Source organism: Eleutherodactylus coqui, chromosome 4, assembly GCF_035609145.1.
Source record: "Eleutherodactylus coqui strain aEleCoq1 chromosome 4, aEleCoq1.hap1, whole genome shotgun sequence".
Classification (NCBI taxonomy): Eukaryota; Metazoa; Chordata; class Amphibia; order Anura; family Eleutherodactylidae; genus Eleutherodactylus; species Eleutherodactylus coqui.
The window spans coordinates 3,414,327-3,433,505 of NC_089840.1; the positions used below are offsets into that span (position 1 = coordinate 3,414,327).

The following is a 19,179-nucleotide window of genomic DNA, read 5'->3' on the forward strand; positions in this document are numbered from 1 at the left end:
TCCCTTTAAGGCTTCTTGGACTCTTCTATGCGATTACACGTTGTGGAGGTACAGGTGCTCCCGCTGCGTCCGCCAGAGGATTATTTTGTCTACGACTTGACCGTTGGTTCCTCCTCTCCTTCCTAATTCTGATTATGTAGATCTATGCGGGCGGGGGCGGGGAGCACGGACTCTTTAATGCTGGCTTTGTCCAAGTCCATTGGAAGTCAGGCTTGGCTTGCATCGGTTGCCTCCAGAAGTCACACTGCACAAATATACAGCGGCTCCGGTTACTTCTCCAGCTCTGCAGAAGGCAGACGCAGAAATTGTCATATTTGAAAGGAGCATCTGTTATTTTTCAGCCCCAAAAATCTGGACCAACTTAAAACGAACGAAGAAGAAAAGATTTGGATGAGACTTTTAGCCAAAGTATTTGCTTAGCGCTAAAAGAAAGTGTGAAATTAGTTCAATACCAGCAATTTCCTGTGAACTCTGCTCAGAAGTTCACTAACGTTATTGTAATGGTCTGACTTGTGCAACCTGTTCCCATTACTGAGCTCTGCGCTCCCATTCGGGGAAAGTCCGGGATACTTCAGAAGGAACTACTGCCATAAAGTACCCAGCGATGGCTTCATGGAACACCGAGCCCTGGGAAGAAAGTCATGTAATCTTGTCACTTCAGCCCACATTATACCGCCATGTAGTGCCAAGATACCACTTTTATTTCCTTCCCACATAATACCATCAGGAAGTCCTAAATAATATCTGCCATCCACAGACCGTAATACGTCCTCAAATACCCCATATATTATCACTATAGAATGCTGAGATACTGCTGACTCATATAATACCACCATATGGGGACCAAGTAATACTTCCTCAAATATCTCCATATACTACTGACTACATAGAGGACCCATGTAATACCACAGTATAGTACTCAGTAATTTGGATAGCTCAAGTAACACTTCCTTAGGGTTCAGTCACATGAGCAGAGGTACGCACGTATCAGCAGCAATACACGCTTATTTCCGTGCGAAAAAACGTCCGCACCTGTCAAAAAGGACATATGGGTGGCAATGGAGCTGGTCATGCGGATTTTCATCTGCACAAGCTGCATCCGTTTTTCCGCACGGAACTATGCGCGGATCGCTGCTCGTGTGACTGAGCCCTCAAACAGCATACAAAATATCACTAGATAATTCCAAGAGAATCCTCAGACATACACCCGTATAATACCACCACATACTGTCCAAATAATACTTGTGTAAAGAGGCTACATAATGCCGCCATGTGGTTCGAACAGAATTCTATAGTTCAGTCCCCATATAGTACCATCGTACATGCTAAATAACACCAGGTGGTTGCAGTTTGGTTCTGGGTTTCCCAGATTGAAGAACTCATTCCAAAATAGAGCTCTGTAATCTTGTAATGTGAGCCCATATAATACCGTCATTTAGTGCCAAGATAATATTGTACTTACACATGCTGCCACATAATACCATTATGAAGCGCCTAAACATTAAGCATAATCAAAATAATACTAAGAGCCCACATGTAATGTCAAAATACTACCGACACACACAGCCCATGTAATACCACCATATAGGTCTCACATTATATGGGGTGTTCAAATAATACTTCCTCAAATAACCCACATATCACTGTTTAATGTCTAGATACAGCACAGATAATACCGCCATATAGTGTCCAAATAATACTTGTGTAAAGGGGCTACATAATGCCTCCATGTGGTTGCCATAGAAGTCTACGATTCCAATTCCAAATAATGCCGCCATATATACTAAATAATACTGGGTAGTTTCAGTTTCCCCAATTCAAGAACTTCATGGAGAATGCGTGCCATAAGCATGTACCTCATTTGCCAACCCCATCATTTGCAAGTGTCGCTAGTTGTGGCATAGAGCTTCTGGTCTTCATGCCAAATTTATACCAGAGGCTCCAAACCCACAAAGTAGTTGCATATTACTGTGTAATGCCCAGATACTTCTGATATGTGCAGCCACATAATACCACCATATAGTGCTAAAATGATGTGCAGTATCTAAATAATGCTTCCTTAAAAGCCAATATAATACTGTCATATGACGCCAACATAATACCGCCATACAGCTCCTACATAAAATTGCAGTATTTAGCTCTCCCTTAATACTGCAATTCAGTTCTTAGATAATACCGCCATACGCGCTAGATAATATGGGCTGGTTTTAGTTTGTTCCCGTTGTCCCCATATACAAATATAGCAGCGCCATCCTGGAAGAATGGGATGCTACATCTGCAGTGCCTTTAAGCCATGCTACTCCAACTGCGTAGCACGGCTGCTGCCATTCATGTTGAACGGCAGCCACGCTTTGCAGTTAGCATAGCCATGTCGGGTTCCGGCTCAGGACAACTCATGCGTGGATGCAGCATGCATAAGTGCAGCTTCATCAGTGCAAGAACCCCTCCAGGAGATGGGGAGCATTGCTCAGGCTGGAAGCAATTGTATCTACTACCTATCAAAACGCAGAACAAGCTACATACATTGTATCAGTCTCACAGAGCATTGTCTACTGGATACATTGTCTCCACTTCTCAGCTGACAGCTCTGTACAATCTATCAGTCTGGGCTGTTTAGCTCACAGAATATTATGTAGACTGGATGCAACTGTATGACTTCAGTATGACAGCAGGACTAGCTATATACCGTGTATCCATCTGGAGTCCAGCCTGTTTAGCTCACAGAGCATTGTCTGGGCTGGATACAGTTATAGCCACTTCTCAGCTGACAGCAGGACTAGCTATGTATAGGATTACTGCCTCTGAATGCAAACGAGAGTGTTCTCATTCATTGAAAGCAAACAGACATATTGAAAATGGTGGCAACTTCAAATATAAAGTCAACTAGAAAGTTACAGAATTTTTCACTATATGATGATTAATGGGATCTTCAGGCTCATACTGTTGCTGACCGAGTCTCAGGATTGGTCATCAGTAGATGATTGTTGGCTAAACATCTGGGACTCCGGCCTATCAGCTGTTCTCCGGAGCCGCCGTCCTGTAGGGGCTGTACTAGTTCCAGTGCGCAGCGGCTCCGGCAAACAGCTGATCAGTAGGTCTGAAAGAGGTACTCCGCATAGCAGCTCCTGCGTGACCTTCTCTCCATTCAGTGCCATGAGAGAATAACTGAGCCGGGGGGTTGGACCCGATGACCCCGAAGGTCCCTTCCAACTCTACTATTCTATGAAACCAGGAAGTGAGAAGGATGGGGTAACAGGACCCCCGTACTCAGGATTGGTGGAAGCTCCAGTGGTCTATCAGTTTTCATCCATCCAGTGGGTGGGTGAAAAGTTCAGATTTTATCAACTATCCGGAAAACTCCTTAAAGGAACTATGATGTGACTCCAGTAATGTAATGCTGTCTCGTTGTCAGGTAGTCAGAACACTCCTACTTGTGGCCATGTAAGCAGGTCCCATTCAGGTAGTAGGAATGCTGTCAGATCTATTGCTAAAGTGTCACGTCCAACTGGACGCCCTGGCTCTGGAACCTGAAATCTTCATGCAAATGCACACACAGAACACCAAGAACGCCCACTGTATATGGGCAGACATACACAATGATTGACAAACGCCCAAAACACTCACCTAGCATACCTGCAATCATAAACCGATGGAGTAGATACGCTATGAGGTATTGGTTCACATTTTAGCCAAGACACTTAAGCCCACGAGCCAGCGGCAAGGGTTCTAGTTTTCTCGTGGCTCGGACTGCTCTCACAAGGCAACTTACTGCAGGAGATTTGCATGCAAGCATGGTGATCGTCCCAATAGGGACGGCCTCAGACTGGAACCTGAGGATCTAACTAGCCCTAGATGGTAAGTGATCCAAGCAGACAGGACACAGTTCACACCAACACACCAGGTAATGCACAAAGAATAGGACTGTTCATATCTCATGTCCAGCCACGTACACAGACACACAGAACACGTCACTGTTCACACTATGCAGAACACCATGCATGGAAGCAAACAACAGGGTGTTGGGAAACCAGCATCCTCTAGCCATAGGTGCTGGTATATATGTGCAGCAGACCAGTGGGGAATGGCTGGCTGGAGAAACACACACCCAGCCAGCTAAAGCATCCCACACCTGTGAAGGTGCTCCTGGAAACCCAGAGAACTACAGGTCCCAGCAGCACAACTTAACATAAAGGAGGTTTTCAGGTCAGAGAGCTGGGATACCACCCTTTATTAGGGATGCGGGTGGCCATATTGCTTATCACTGAGCTTTCTTTGATGGTTTTGTCTTTTATCTCACATCTCGGTCTAACACAATCCCTTTTATGATAAGACGTTCTGAAGGTTACAGCTGAAGATTTACCACCATCAAGATCAAGAAAGAAGCAGAGGCTTTTAATCAGGAGGTAGTGCGAAGCAGATGTAGCTGTGCCGTCCAGGCTTTTATCAAGGCCAGCGGGGTCACATACTTATAGCCTTTATTCCCCGGTATAGACATATTTCATACAGACATCAGACTGCTGGTGATGACAGGAGGAGAGAAGAGGCCAGGATGATGACAGGAGGAGAGAAGAGGCCAGGATGATGACAGGAGGAGAGAAGAGGCCAGGATGATGACAGGAGGAGTCCTCCTTAACCGCAGCACTTACTTCTTGTGGCATTGAGTCCTCCGGTGCTAGTAGTGGTATCTGCATCTGGGAATACTGGGTGACCACCAATACAACCTACCTGTTACTCCACTGTACAAGACGTCACAACAACCAGACGGCACTGCTAGCCGCAGCCTAGATGGCACTCTGTGCAGACCTTTATTTGGCACCTCCCCCTTGCCGTTCATAAGTATACAACAATATATATCACACTGATATGCAGTATGGCAGCGTCCCCACGCCAGAAGAGCTCAGTGGCTAAATACTGGACCAGAACTAAGTTCAGTACATAAATACGGCACCAGGGCCCAGCTCATACACAAATACAGCACGGGGATCGGGCTGGCACCCACTTGGGTTTTTTAACGCGATTGTCAATGGGACTTTTTAATGTTAAAACCGCATCACAAGTCGGCGCTTCTGCGATTTTGTGTGATGCGTTTTTAACATTAGAAAGTCCCATTGACAAACGAGTTGAAAAAAGCAAATGTGTGGGAGCCCTCAAACTGATAACATACATACAACACCGCCTGAAAAGGAGGATAAGAAACAAGGGAGCTGGGTAGAAAGAAAGGGGAGGAGAGAGAGAAGAAGGAAATCAAAGATGAGGGTGGGGAGGGAAGAAAGAAAGAAGAAAGGAAAGGAGAGAGGGTAGAAAAGAAGGAATGGGAAAAAGAGAGGAAGGTAGAAGCAGAGAGTGGAAATGATGGCAGGAAGAAAGGAAGTAAAGAGAAGAAAAAACAAAGGAAAGAATAAAGGAAGGGAGGGAAGAAAGAAAGAAAGAATGAGGGGAGAAAAGAAGGAATGGGAGAGGTAGGGGAAGGAGGATAGAAACAAGAGAGGGAAATGATGGAGGAAAAGAAGGAACGGAGGATGGAAGTTAGGAAATAGGGAGGGGAGGAGGAAGGTAGAAGGGAAGAAGGAAAGAGGATAGGAAGGGCCGAGGGTAGAAACTAATGAACAGGAGATAGAGAATAAGAAATGATAGCAGGAAGCAAAGAAGTAGGGAGAGAAGAAAAAACAGAGGAAGGAATAAAGGAAAGGAGGGAAGGAGAAAGGAAGGAAGGTAGATAAAAAGGGGGAACAAAAGAGAAAAGAACGTTCAGAAGGAAGGGAGGGAAAGAGGGTAGAAAGGAAGGAATGGGATCTAGAGGGAGGAGTGTTGAAACACATAGGGGAAGTGACGAATAAAAAGAAGGAAGGAAAGACATAAGTAAGCTAGGAAGTATAGTAGGGAGGAAGGAAGGAGCATAGAAAGGATGGAGAGGAAGTAGGAAGGAAGTAAGAAAGGAACAGGGAGGAGGGAGGGAGGGAGGAAGAGCGAGAGCTGATATTAGTGTCAGTCCACGACAGCGGCACAAGATCCTTCAAGGTTCTGATCTAAATGTAAGTCATTTTACTTGTGACGGGGTGAAATCCGCTTCTCAATACGCTCTTCCATCCACAAGCTAAAATCTGTTTTACATGTCGGTATTATTTGCATGAGGATCTGGAATGTCCCAAACATGGAAGAGAATGTTGGGACGTGTAGTGCCCCACTGATCAATAAGCAGCAGCCAGCCTACCGCTCTTTCATTGCGTCCCTCCAGACTGGCCCAGATGTCTCATTGGATTTCATGGGCTTGTGGAGTCTCGAATGTTGAGTATCTTGGTCTCCATCCAAAGTAAAGAGTGCTGAGGGTGAAGGCGTGTGGACGGCATCTGACTTCCTCCAACAGAACTCCTCTATGAAACAATAGCTACTCTAATCTGAGGGCATCAAGATGGAGCAATGACAGATGTCTCAGTTGTGTGCACCCCAGATGTACGGCACAATCAGGCCCGAGGCAAAGATTTAACAAAAACCTACAATTTTATACACCCGTCCAACTTATAAAGTGACTCGTCCCGAGCCGAGGCTGCGATCCAGGAGCGGCGCTGCAATACACCAAGCACCGGGCGTTACTTTTATGGGTTCGCTGTTCACCTGTTCTTCATGGGCAACACTAAAATGTGTATTGTTAGTGACTCTCTGCCTTACAGCACTGACAGACGTGAACCTCCTGAGTATGTCAGGAACTCCCAGGAGAAGAGTTTCCATGAAGGTTTTAACTCTCCAAAATTTCTGCACTTTGCAAGTGGAAAATAGAGGAGATGAGACATTCCTCTCAGTGACTGCTGGAACTTCTCTCGGCCTCGCTCTTCCTAATGTTAAAGCAAGTTTAAAGGGGACACAAAGCACAGTAATTGTCTTTAATGTGTGGGTTTACATTTAAAAAACCTATACTGATCTATACATATAAAGGCGAGAGCCCTCACTGACTGACTGACTGAGAGACTGACGGACTGACTGACTGACTGAGAGACTGACTGACTGGGAGACTGACTGACTGGGAGACTGACTGACTGGGAGACTGACTGACTGGGAGACTGACTGACTAACTCACCGACTGACTAATTCACTGACTGACTGACTGACTGACTGAGAGACTGACTGACTGGGAGACTGACTGACTAACTCACCGACTGACTAATTCACTGACTGACTGACTGACTGGGAGACTGACTGACTGAGAGACTGGCTGACTGGGAGACTGACTGACTGGGAGACTGACTGACTGGGAGACTGGCTGACTGGGAGACTGACTGACTGGGAGACTGACTGACTGAGAGACTGGCTGACTGGGAGACTGACTGACTAACTCACCGACTGACTAATTCACTGACTGACTGACTGACTGAGAGGCTGACTGACTGGGAGACTGACTGACTGGGAGACTGGCTGACTAACTCACTGACTGACTAATTCACTGACTGACTGACTGACTGAGAGACTGACTGACTAACTCACCGACTGACTGATTCACAAACTGACTGATTGACCGACCGACCGACTGACTGACTGACGGAGTGACTGACTGACCAACTGACTAATTCACCGACTGACTGATTCACTGACTGACTGACTGATCGACTAACTCATAGACTGACTGACTGACCGTCTTACTGACTGACCGACTGACTAATTCACTGACTGACTGATTCCCTGACTGACTGATTCCCTGACTGACTGATTCACTGACTGACTCACTCACCGACTGACTGATTCACTGATTTACTAACTGACAGACTGACTAATTCGTTAATTCACAAACTGATCGACTGATTGATTGACTGACTGACTCAGGGGTTAGTCAGACGGGCGTTTTTTGTTGCGCGTGTTTTTTGCGTTTGTGATTCGCATCTATTAGAACCAATGCTTTCGAATGGTAGAGGTCACATGTCCGATTTTTACATGCACAAAAAATTTGCACAGGTAAAAAATAGGACACCGAATCGCCAAACACAAAACGAAAATAAAATTCGCACATGAAGTGCAGAGCCCGCTGTCACAGCTGCAGCAGGGGATTCCATGGATGTGAAACCCGTGGATGCTGTCACATACAGGGTTTCACATTGAGGTCAGTGGGGCCAGCGGCAGCAGCGCCAACCCCATTGAGACCATATAGAGAAGATCGCGCTCCTGTGCCACAGCTGTGGCACAGGAGCGCCACGTTCTCCCGGCAACTCCTACAGGGATTTAATATTTAAGCCCTTCCCTGAAAATCATCCCTAGCATGTGTACGAAAATTTTAAAAATATATACTCTCCTCTCCGCTGCAGCCGGGGCTCAGGCGCATCCAGCTGCGTGTCTCCCTGCACTGTAATGAAGTTCTTTCAGCAAACAGGGATTTAAAATCGCCGCCTGCTGAAAGGACTGTGTCTGATTGGCTGAGCGGTCAGCTCCTACCTGGGATTGGTTGACCGCTCAGCCAGTCAGACACAGTCCTTTCAGCAGGCGAGAATTTTAAATCCCTGTCTGCTGAAAGAACTTCATTACAGTGCAGGGAGACACGCAGCTGGATGCGCCTGAGCCCCGGCAGCAGCGGAGAGGTGAGTATATATTTTTTAAATTTTCGTACACATGCTAGGGATGATTCTTCAGGAAAGGGCTTCTATTTAAAGCCCTTTCCTGAAAATCACCGCAGTGGCGCCGGCCCCATTGAAAGCAATGGGAGAACGTGGCGCTTCTGTGCCACAGCAGTGACAGCTGTGGCAGGGGAATTCTTCATACCTGCGGGGAGTCCCCTTGTCACTGAACACCCTGCTGCTGCTGTCACAGTGTTCAGCAATGAAGGGATTCCCTGCGGAGATGAAGAAATCCTCTTCCACAGCTGTGGCACAGGAGCGCAATGCTCTCTTTATGTTGTCAATGGGGGCTGCTGCCGCCGAAGCCATGGACCACAAGGTAAAACCTTGTGACAGCATCCAGGGGTTTCACCTCAAAGGATTCCCCTGCTGCGGCTCTGACAGCTAGGACAGCACACTTTATGTGCAAATTTTACAATGCGAAACCTGCTATGTGTGTATACTGAGGAAAACCTACCTCCCCTCTATGTGTATATACTGAGGAGAATCTACCTCACCTCTATGTGTATATACTGAGGAGAATCTACCTCCCCTCTATGTGTATATACTGAGGAGAATCTACCTCACCTCTGTGTGTATATACTGAGGAGAATCTACCTCCCCTCTATGTGTATATACTGAGGAAAACCTACCTCACCTCTATGTGTATATACTGAGGAGAATCTACCTCACCCCTATGTGTATATACTGAGGAGAATCTACCTCACCTCTATGTGTATATACTGAGGAGAATCTACCTCACCTCTATGTGTATATACTGAGGAGAATCTACCTCACCCCTATGTGTATATACTGAGGAGAATCTACCTCACCTCTGTGTGTATATACTGAGGAGAATCTACCTCACCTCTATGTGTATATACTGAGGAGAATCTGCCTCACCTCTATGTGTATATACTGAGGAGAATCTACCTCACCTCTGTGTGTATATACTGAGGAGAATCTACCTCACCTCTATGTGTATATACTGAGGAGAATCTACCTCACCTCTATGTGTATATACTGAAGAGAATCTACCTCACCTCTATGTGTATATAATGAGGAGAATTACCTCACCTGTATGTGTATTTACTGAGGAGAATCTACCTCACCTCTATGTGTATATACTGAGGAGAATCTACCTCACCTCTATGTGTATATACTGAGGAGAATCTACCTCCCCTCTATGTGTATATACTGAGGAGAATCTACCTCACCTCTGTGTGTATATACTGAGGACAATCTACCTCCCCTCTATGTGTATATACGGAGGAGAATCTACCTCACCTCTATGTGTATATACTGAGGAGAATCTACCTCACCTCTATGTGTATATACTGAGGAGAATCTACCTCACCTCTGTGTGTAGATACTGGGGAGAACCTACCTCACCTCTATGTGTATATACTGAGGGGAATCTACCTGACCACTATGTGTATATACTGAGGAGAATCTACCCCCCTCTGTGTGTATATACTGAGGAGAATCTACCTCACCTCAATGTGTATATACTGGGGAGAATCTACCTCACCTCTGCGTGTATATACTGAGGAGAATCTACCTCACCTCTATGTGTATATACTGAGGAGAATCTACGTCACTTCTATGTGTATATACTGAGGGGAATCTACCTCACCTCTATGTGTATATACTGAGGAGAATCTACGTCACTTCTATGTGTATATACTGAGGGGAATCTACCTCACCTCTATGTGTATATACTGAGGAGAATCTACCCCCCTCTGTGTGTATATACTGAGGAGAATCTACCTCACCTCAATGTGTATATACTGGGGAGAATCTACCTCACCTCTGCGTGTATATACTGAGGAGAATCTACCTCACCTCTATGTGTATATACTGAGGAGAATCTACGTCACTTCTATGTGTATATACTGAGGGGAATCTACCTCACCTCTATGTGTATATACTGGGGAGAATCTACCTCCCCTCTGTGTGTATATACTGAGAAGAATCTACCTCCCCTCAATGTGTATATACTGAGGAGAATCTACCTCACCTCTGCGTGTATATACTAAAGAGAATCAACCTCACCTCTATGTGTATATACTGAGGAGAATCTACGTCACTTCTATGTGTATATACTGAGGGGAATCTACCTCACCTCTATGTGTGTATACTGGGGAGAATCTACCTCCCCTCTGTGTGTATATACTGAGAAGAATCTACCTCACCTCTATGTGTATATACTGAGGAGAATCTACCCCCCTCTATGTGTATATACTGAGGAGAATCTACCTCACCTCTATGTGTATATACTGAGGAGAATCTACCTCACCTCTATGTGTATATACTGAGGAGAATCTACCCCCCTCTGTGTGTATATACTGAGGAGAATCTACCTCACCTCAATGTGTATATACTGGGGAGAATCTACCTCCCCTCTGTGTGTATATACTGAGGAGAATCTACCTCACCTCTATGTGTATATACTGAGGAGAATCTGCCTCACCTCTATGTGTATATACTGAGGAGAATCTACCTCACCTCTGTGTGTATATACTGAGGAGAATCTACCTCACCTCTATGTGTATATACTGAGGAGAATCTACCTCACCTCTATGTGTATATACTGAGGAGAATCTACCTCACCTCTATGTGTATATACTGAGGAGAATCTACCTCCCCTCTATGTGTATATACTGAGGAGAATCTACCTCACCTCTGTGTGTATATACTGAGGACAATCTACCTCCCCTCTATGTGTATATACTGAGGAGAATCTACCTCACCTCTATGTGTATATACTGAGGAGAATCTACCTCACCTCTATGTGTATATACTGAGGAGAATCTACCTCACCTCTGTGTGTAGATACTGGGGAGAACCTGCCTCACCTCTATGTGTATATACTGAGGGGAATCTACCTCACCTCTATGTGTATATACTGAGGAGAATCTACGTCACTTCTATGTGTATATACTGAGGGGAATCTACCTCACCTCTATGTGTATATACTGAGGAGAATCTACCCCCCTCTGTGTGTATATACTGAGGAGAATCTACCTCACCTCAATGTGTATATACTGGGGAGAATCTACCTCACCTCTGCGTGTATATACTGAGGAGAATCTACCTCACCTCTATGTGTATATACTGAGGAGAATCTACGTCACTTCTATGTGTATATACTGAGGGGAATCTACCTCACCTCTATGTGTATATACTGGGGAGAATCTACCTCCCCTCTGTGTGTATATACTGAGAAGAATCTACCTCCCCTCAATGTGTATATACTGAGGAGAATCTACCTCACCTCTGCGTGTATATACTAAAGAGAATCAACCTCACCTCTATGTGTATATACTGAGGAGAATCTACGTCACTTCTATGTGTATATACTGAGGGGAATCTACCTCACCTCTATGTGTATATACTGGGGAGAATCTACCTCCCCTCTGTGTGTATATACTGAGAAGAATCTACCTCACCTCTATGTGTATATACTGAGGAGAATCTACCCCCCTCTATGTGTATATACTGAGGAGAATCTACCTCACCTCTATGTGTATATACTGAGGAGAATCTACCTCACCTCTATGTGTATATACTGAGGAGAATCTACCCCCCTCTGTGTGTATATACTGAGGAGAATCTACCTCACCTCAATGTGTATATACTGGGGAGAATCTACCTCCCCTCTGTTTGTATATACTGAGAAGAATCTACCTCCCCTCAATGTGTATATACTGAGACTGGGGACAAATAACTTACTTAAACCGCTCGCTTACCTAATTACAAAATAACCATCTACCACTTCTTGCTGTAAAACGTGGGGTAGGCCACAGCTTTATTGAATAACTTGTAAATAACATTAATGTTCATAACTTTTCTGAAAAACCCTATCCATGCTGCAAAGCTGGTATATTACAGTCCATAACCGTCTGCCAAGGACGTTCGTAAGCCCCGGTCCTTGGGCTTGCGAACCTTCCTCTCTAACCCTAACCCAGCATGGACTACTTCCGGGCCACACGGGATGTGGCGAATTACTTCGGCTCATTCCGTCCCACCCCACCGACCTTGGCCAGTGCAACTTCCACTCCGTCCTGTATCCCTGATAGAAACGTGTCTAAGCCTAGCTCATTGAGGTGTACACCGTCCTCCCTCAATGCACCTTTTTCCTGATCCTCCAATTCCCACTGCCGCACGGCCACCCCCCCAAGGGAATGCACAAACTGAGACATTTTCATGTTGATAAATCTCCTGCTTTTCTCTATCGCCTCCATGTTCTTTGCTCCTCTCCAATGCCTGCGGGCAACGATGTCCGACCAAACAATAGTCACCATGTGGAAACATTCCTGGAAACGCAAAATGTCCTGCTTCATTAAGACCAGAAGGTCCCTGGTCTTCAAACTGCCGAGGTCGTTACCCCCTGCGTGGACGACCAAAACCACTCTCCCGGGGTTACGCCTCCCAATGTCCGCTACGAGTCTTAGCATGTCCGGCCATTTTAGCCCCCGGACGCCGTGCCAGGTTACGGACGTTCCGGTAAGGCCCAAGTCCAATCCCATTGGCCGTACCGCCGCCCTCTTCTGGGCCCAATATATATATGAGTGGCCCACGATGTGCACCTTCCATGGCTCCATAACTGAGAAAACAAAAAACAGTTCCAAGGGCAACGATCTCTTCTTGAGCACAAACAAAAATTATTTTTAAAAACGCTAACACGACTAACCATGGAAGTTCCCTACCATTAGATCCGGCCTAACGTAGGACTTATACGCCTGAGACTTCCACCTCCCCAGTCTCTTTAACCCTTCTTCACTCATACCGCCCGCATCGGCCGATGTGGCTGCGCCAATTCTAAAAGAGTGGGTACCGAAATCAGACGCGTCGAAACCTGCTGCCCGTAGGGACCTGCGCAAGACAGCCGCAACCTGAAAACGTGTGAGGGGAAAACCCGACGCGTGGACCAAAAACCGATCGCCCTGAGGCCTGGACGCCATATAACGTGTTACTGTCGCGACTGGGCACCAACGGGCGCCCAGCGGGCTGATGGATACCCACTCACCTCTGCCGTACACGTCCGTTTTCGACTTTCTTATCCGTACTCGTAGCGCCCCTTCTACTATCATCACGTCGTTGTCGTGTAGCCCTCCCGCCTTGCATCTACTGGCGGGCACGAGCTCGCCTATTCTCAAGGCTGCAAAAAACGCCAGCAAAAATGCAGATCTGAATAGCAACGCTTCCGCCGAGTCCGTGCAAATGCCTTCCAACACCTCCAATAACCTACACAAAACTGGGTAAGTTATTGGACGGCGGGTGTCCACCTGGGCCTTTTCTTTTTTCCATCCCCGGACAATCTGCCGGAAAACGAATTCCTTTGTAACGTCTACCAAGCTGTGGAGTTTTAATAAAAAGGCAACACCAGCAAGATGTTTCTTGACCACGTCGACTGACGCCTTGCTTTTTCGCAATGCCGCTAACATGTCCAGCGTCACCGCGCGCGCCCTTTCGCCCTGTACCATGCGGCCCCCCGCACAATTCACCCACTTCTGCCAAACCGCATTGTACTGCTTCCACGTTCCCGCCGCTACGGATGTCTCAACTAGCTTCAGCAACTCTGCTCGGCCAGCTTCCACAAGAAAGGCGGGCAGCGTACGCCCTCGGCGTCCGCCTGTGGATGCCGCTCCCTGAAACGCTCCATCTGCGAACGAGAGAGTGCGTCAGCTGCCATGTTCTTGTAACCCGGTACATGCTTTGCGCGTAGATATATGTTCCGCTGCAAACACCTCAAAACCACGTGTCTCAACAGTACCAGTACCGGCAGGGAAGCTGCGGACTGCCTGTTAATTATCTCCACCACCGCCGCATTGTCGGACCAAAAACACAACTTATGATCCTGGAGCTCTTCGCCCCATAATTCCAACGCTACCACCAGCGGAAAAAACTCCAAGAGCGTAATATTTCTGTTCCAACTTTTTTCCAGCCAGGATACTGGCCAGGGTTCCCTGCACCAGTGGTTCCGGAAAATCACCCCGAAACCCACCGATCCTGCTGCATCCGCAAACAAGCAGAGGTCGGGGCCCAACCACTCCTCCTTAGGGCACACCACTTGCCCGTTAAAGGATTCCAGGAAAACTCTCCAAATATGGAGATCCCTTTTGATTCCTTGCGAGATCCTTATGAAGTGATGTGGCTCTTTTATGCCTACCGTCGCAAGGGAAAGACGCCTGGAAAAAACGCGGCCCATGGGAATCACTTTGCAAGCAAAGTTCAATAAACCCAATAAGACCTGCACTTGGCGTAACGTGGCCTTCTTACAGCTCGCAATCTCGTTTACCGTCTGCCGAAGCCGCGCAATTTTTTCCAGAGGTAACCTGAAAACCATTTCCTCGGTATCGATCTCGATCCCCAGGAAAATCAATCTGTTAACTGGGCCCATTGTCTTCTCTTCAGACAATGGGACCCCCGCGCGCGACATCAATTTTCGGAACGTGTTTAACAACAAGGAGCACGCGCCGGATGTTTCCGTACCTATGAATAAAAAATCATCAAGGTAATGCGTCACCGATGAGATGCCCGTTTCATACTTAAGCATCCACTCCAAGAAGGAGCTGAACAGCTCGAAGTAGTAACATGAAATAGAGCAGCCCATCGGCAAACACATGTCAAAGAAAAATTGATTGTCCACTTTGCATCCGAGTAAATGAAAACAATCTGGATGTATCGGGAGGAGGCGGAAGGCGGATTCGATATCAGCTTTTGCTAATTGCGCCCGCCTTCCCGCTTTTCTTACCAGCGCTACTGCTTGGTCAAAAGAAGCGTAAACTACCGACGCTTCCTCCTTCGATATCCCATCATTTACCGACTCCCCTTTTGGGAAGGATAAATGATGTATCAAACGAAATTTTCCGGGTTCCTTCTTGGGGACAAGCCCCAATGGGGAGACCCGCAAATTGGGGAAAGGCGGTTCAGCAAAGGGGCCTGCCATGCGGCCCGCTGCTACTTCTTTCAGTACTTTTTCTTTGACTAGCTCTAAATTATCCGTCGCTGATTTTAGGTTCGGACACCACGTGGACGCGGGCTGAAACGTAAACGGTATACCGAAGCCTTCTGCAAAACCCTGTCTAAGGGTTCTTGCTTCCTCCTTCCTGTGATATTTGTCTAGCCACAGGGAGAGGTACTGGCTTTTCACCGGCGTTCGGAGCTCCGCTGGCGCCAGCTCCGGCGCCTGCTGCTCTTTGCTTCCTAAAGCATCGCACCGCCGCGTGTTGACCCCCACAGACAGAACACTCGTGTCTGAACTTGCAGGTGGCATAGAACCTGCAATGGCCCTCATTGTAGAGCCAACAGGTGCCATTGGGTCTTGAGGAGGCCGCAGGAGGCTGTTGCCCGCCCCCCACGGCTCCTCCCTGAAATGTCATTTTTTGCGGGCGCTGTGCCAGGATGAGTTGTATCCAGACGTCCGTCGCTTTTGACGCCCAACTTATGTGGTTAACGCCCGAAATCCTCCGACGAAAATCCTCGTCGTAACGCCACCACGCAGCGCCGCCATGTAGCTTATATGCACTAAAAATTGTGTTTAGGTACACCAACATCTCAGGGCCTTTTTTAGGCTGTTGTTGGCATACTACGTACGCCAACACTGTATAAGCCTGTAACCAGTTGGCGAACGTTTTAGCCACTTTCGGCTTCCTGTCCGCACCACGCTCCGTAACCCTTTCCTTATCAACCATCACATGGTCCGCCGACAGCAAGGACCATATATCCACGTATATACCTTTCCGTATTTTTTCCACCACATCATCGGACAAACCGACCCCCAAAGGGGCGACACCACAAAACAGCGAGTCCGCATATTTCAAGCCCTCCATAGGGTCCACATCACCACCGGCTGTTGAGCTACCACCCTCCTGCCCCACCGGCGGGCCCGCGCCCCCTGGGGAACCACAGGACTCTGACACACCATCCTTATTATCCACTCTGCTCAACAGCGATCTCAATACCGTGACTAAATCACATTTCTCCGCCACCCTGGCGGGATCCAACACATTATTCCAAGCATTTAAGTAGTTGGACTCACCGGCATGCCTGTCCTCCGGCGTCGCCAAGGGGGTGGACCTTGCCGGGCTTCCTCCTGGGCTTCTGCCCCCGAGGGCTGCTGATTGCCGCGAATTCACGTGCGGAGCCCTGCGAGCCCTCGTTTCCTGTGTTGTACCAAGGTGGCCCAGCTCCGGCCGCTCCTGCGTAACATCCCGCCTCCTGTGGCGTGTGCAATCCCTGGTGTTCTGCGTCTCCGGCAAGATGTCCGTCTGGCGGTAAGTTCCCGTCTGGTGCCGCTGCTCAGGACCGCGGAACCCTTCGCCTACGGTCTCTCTACCTGCTCTTGCCCTGATGCCGCTGGCCTCCGCAGCTAGCCTGGCCTGCTCGCTATCGCGCCTGCGCTGATACCTCTCCCTTCTAGCTCTCTCCCTCTGCCTCCGCTTAGCGCCCTGGCCTTGCCTGTTCTTGCTAGCGCGACTAACGTAGCTATATGATGACTCTCCTCCACCTGAAGAGAGAGCCTCCACGAAACGTGGGTTAACGTAGCAGAACCTTTGCGACGTTGAGCGTGCGCCATCATGCTGCTGCTGTGGGGGAGGGTTACTAAGGGCGACGTAACTGTCACGACTGCACGCCGCGGCACCGCGTGGGAGCGCAGTGGCCGCAACTTGATGCCGCGAGAGCTGTCTGCCGTAGCCTTGTGAGGGTGGGATATCTGTGTAGCCCCCAGGCGTAGGGCCCTGTGGTGGGCTGTCCGAGAACAAACTAGCGCTACCATCTGTTTCACAACCCCTGCCCCCGCTACCCTGCCTGCTGCCTCTCCTGCTATCCAAGCTGCTAACTATACTAGAAGACGTGCTATAACTCTCCCTCCCCCTCCCCTCTACTCTGCTCCTGCTGTGGCCTGCTACCTCGTTGCCTCCCCCCCCTCGTTCCCTTGCACCTCTCATACCCGTCCCTGTCTGTCCTACCTGCGCCTGCTGAACGCTCGCGCCGCCATCTTGTCTTCTCCTGCGCTCCTGCGGGGCACCGCCGCGCGCCGCTCTCCTTCCTTGCTGACTCTGTCCCGAGTTATGCTCCACTGCCGTGCGCCCTGCCACGCGCTGGTCCCTCGGGCCGGGGCACCCCGACGATGCCGCCGTTTGTAATCCCGCTCCCAGCGGACTGCCACTCGGCAGTGACCGCTGGTCGGCGACGGGCGCTCCTCCCGCCGCGCGATTTGACTTTGGCGCCTTTTTCTGTTTGGCGCGAACTGTCCCCGCTGTCTTCTCGCCGCCTCGGCTGCTCCTCCGGCCGCTCCTCTTTGCCGCGGGGCTCGGGCTGAGCCTCGCGGGAGGGTTCTTCCTTCTCTTCGGGCGTCCTCGCCCGGCATCCCCCTCTTGCGCTGATTTTTCTCCTGCTGCCGGCTCCTGAACTGCTGGCTCCCCCCGCCTTCCGGATTCCGATCCCGACCTGCAGCTGCCTAGGAGTTCCTCCAGCCACCCGGCTCCATCGCGGTCGATAGCCTCCCGGATCATCCTCTGCAAATCTTCCATCTCTCTTGGGACTTCTCGCTCTTTTGCCAACTCACAGCCCTCCGATCGCCTTTCTTTCTTCTTCACCGCTGCACGTCCGATGCTGCGACCGCTTGACTTCTGCTGTGCTGCTTGCCTCTTCACCTGGACTCTTCCCCGCTCTCGTTCAGCTGCTCTGCTTCTAATCTTTCTTTATCTTCTTTCACTGCCGTCTTCTCCGTTCACCGATCACCTCTTCTCCTCGTGTCTTTCTTCTTCTGCTTCCCTTCTTCCGCTCCCTCCTTTCTACATCCTGTCCTAAGCTCCGCCCCCCCTTGGCTCGCTCACCTACTTTCCCTCCCACTCTCCTACCTATTGTCCCCAGTCACCTGCTGTTTTCTTAAGCAGCTCACAGCATACGAGGAGAATATACCTCACCTCTATGTATATATACTGAGGAGAATCTACCTCACCTCTGTGCATATATACTGAGCAGAATCTACCTCCCCTCTATGCATATATACTGAGGAGAATCTACCTCCCCTCAATGTGTATATACTGAGGAGAATCTACCTCACCTCTATGTGTATATACTGAGGAGAATCTACCTCCCCTCTATGCATATATACTGAGCAGAATCTACCTCCCCTCTATGCATATATACTGAGGAGAATCTACCTCCCCTCTATGTGTATATACTGAGGAGAATCTACCCCACCTCTATGTGTATATACTGAGGAGAATCTACCTCCCCTCTATCTGTATATATACTGAGGAGAATCTACCTCACCTCTGTGTGTATATGTACTGAGGAGAATCTACCTCACCTCTGTGTGTATATACTGAGGAGAATCTGCCTCACCTCATTGTATATACTGAGGAGAATCTACCTCACCTCTGTGTATATAGTGAGGAGAATCTACCTCACCTCTATGTGTATATTCTGTGGAGAATCTACCTCACCGCTATGTGTATATACTGAGGAGAATCTACCTCACCTCTATGTGTATATACTGAGGAGAACCTACCTCCCCTCTGTGTATATACTGAGGAGAATCTACCTCACCTCTATGTGTATATACTGAGGAGAATCTACCTCACCTCTG

At 48.3% G+C, this 19,179-nt stretch overlaps 2 protein-coding genes across 2 annotated transcripts in view; one reads left to right on the forward strand and one right to left on the reverse strand.

The window, feature by feature from the left end:
• Positions 1-19,179, forward strand: part of ERG (ETS transcription factor ERG) — a 271,155-nt gene that overhangs the window by 80,492 nt on the left and 171,484 nt on the right. The window lies entirely within an intron of this gene.
• LOC136626804 (serine/arginine repetitive matrix protein 2-like) lies at positions 12,321-18,115 on the reverse strand. Its single transcript, XM_066601809.1, has 2 exons — positions 16,621-18,115; positions 12,321-14,241 (listed from the first exon to the last, which is right to left on the reverse strand). The coding sequence occupies exons 1-2, from the start codon at positions 18,113-18,115 to the stop codon at positions 13,265-13,267; spliced, it is 2,472 nt and encodes an 823-aa protein (XP_066457906.1). The 3' UTR covers positions 12,321-13,264.

Excerpts from the sequence above, each read along its gene's own strand:
- LOC136626804 (XM_066601809.1), bottom strand. The coding sequence starts at position 18,115 with ATGGAAGATTTGCAGAGGATGATCCGGGAGGCTATCGACCGCGATGGA. Across the intron at positions 14,242-16,620 it reads GCCGGAGGACAGGCATGCCG|ATGGAGCGTTTCAGGGAGCG; the intron begins GTGAGTCCAACT and ends TCTCGTTCGCAG.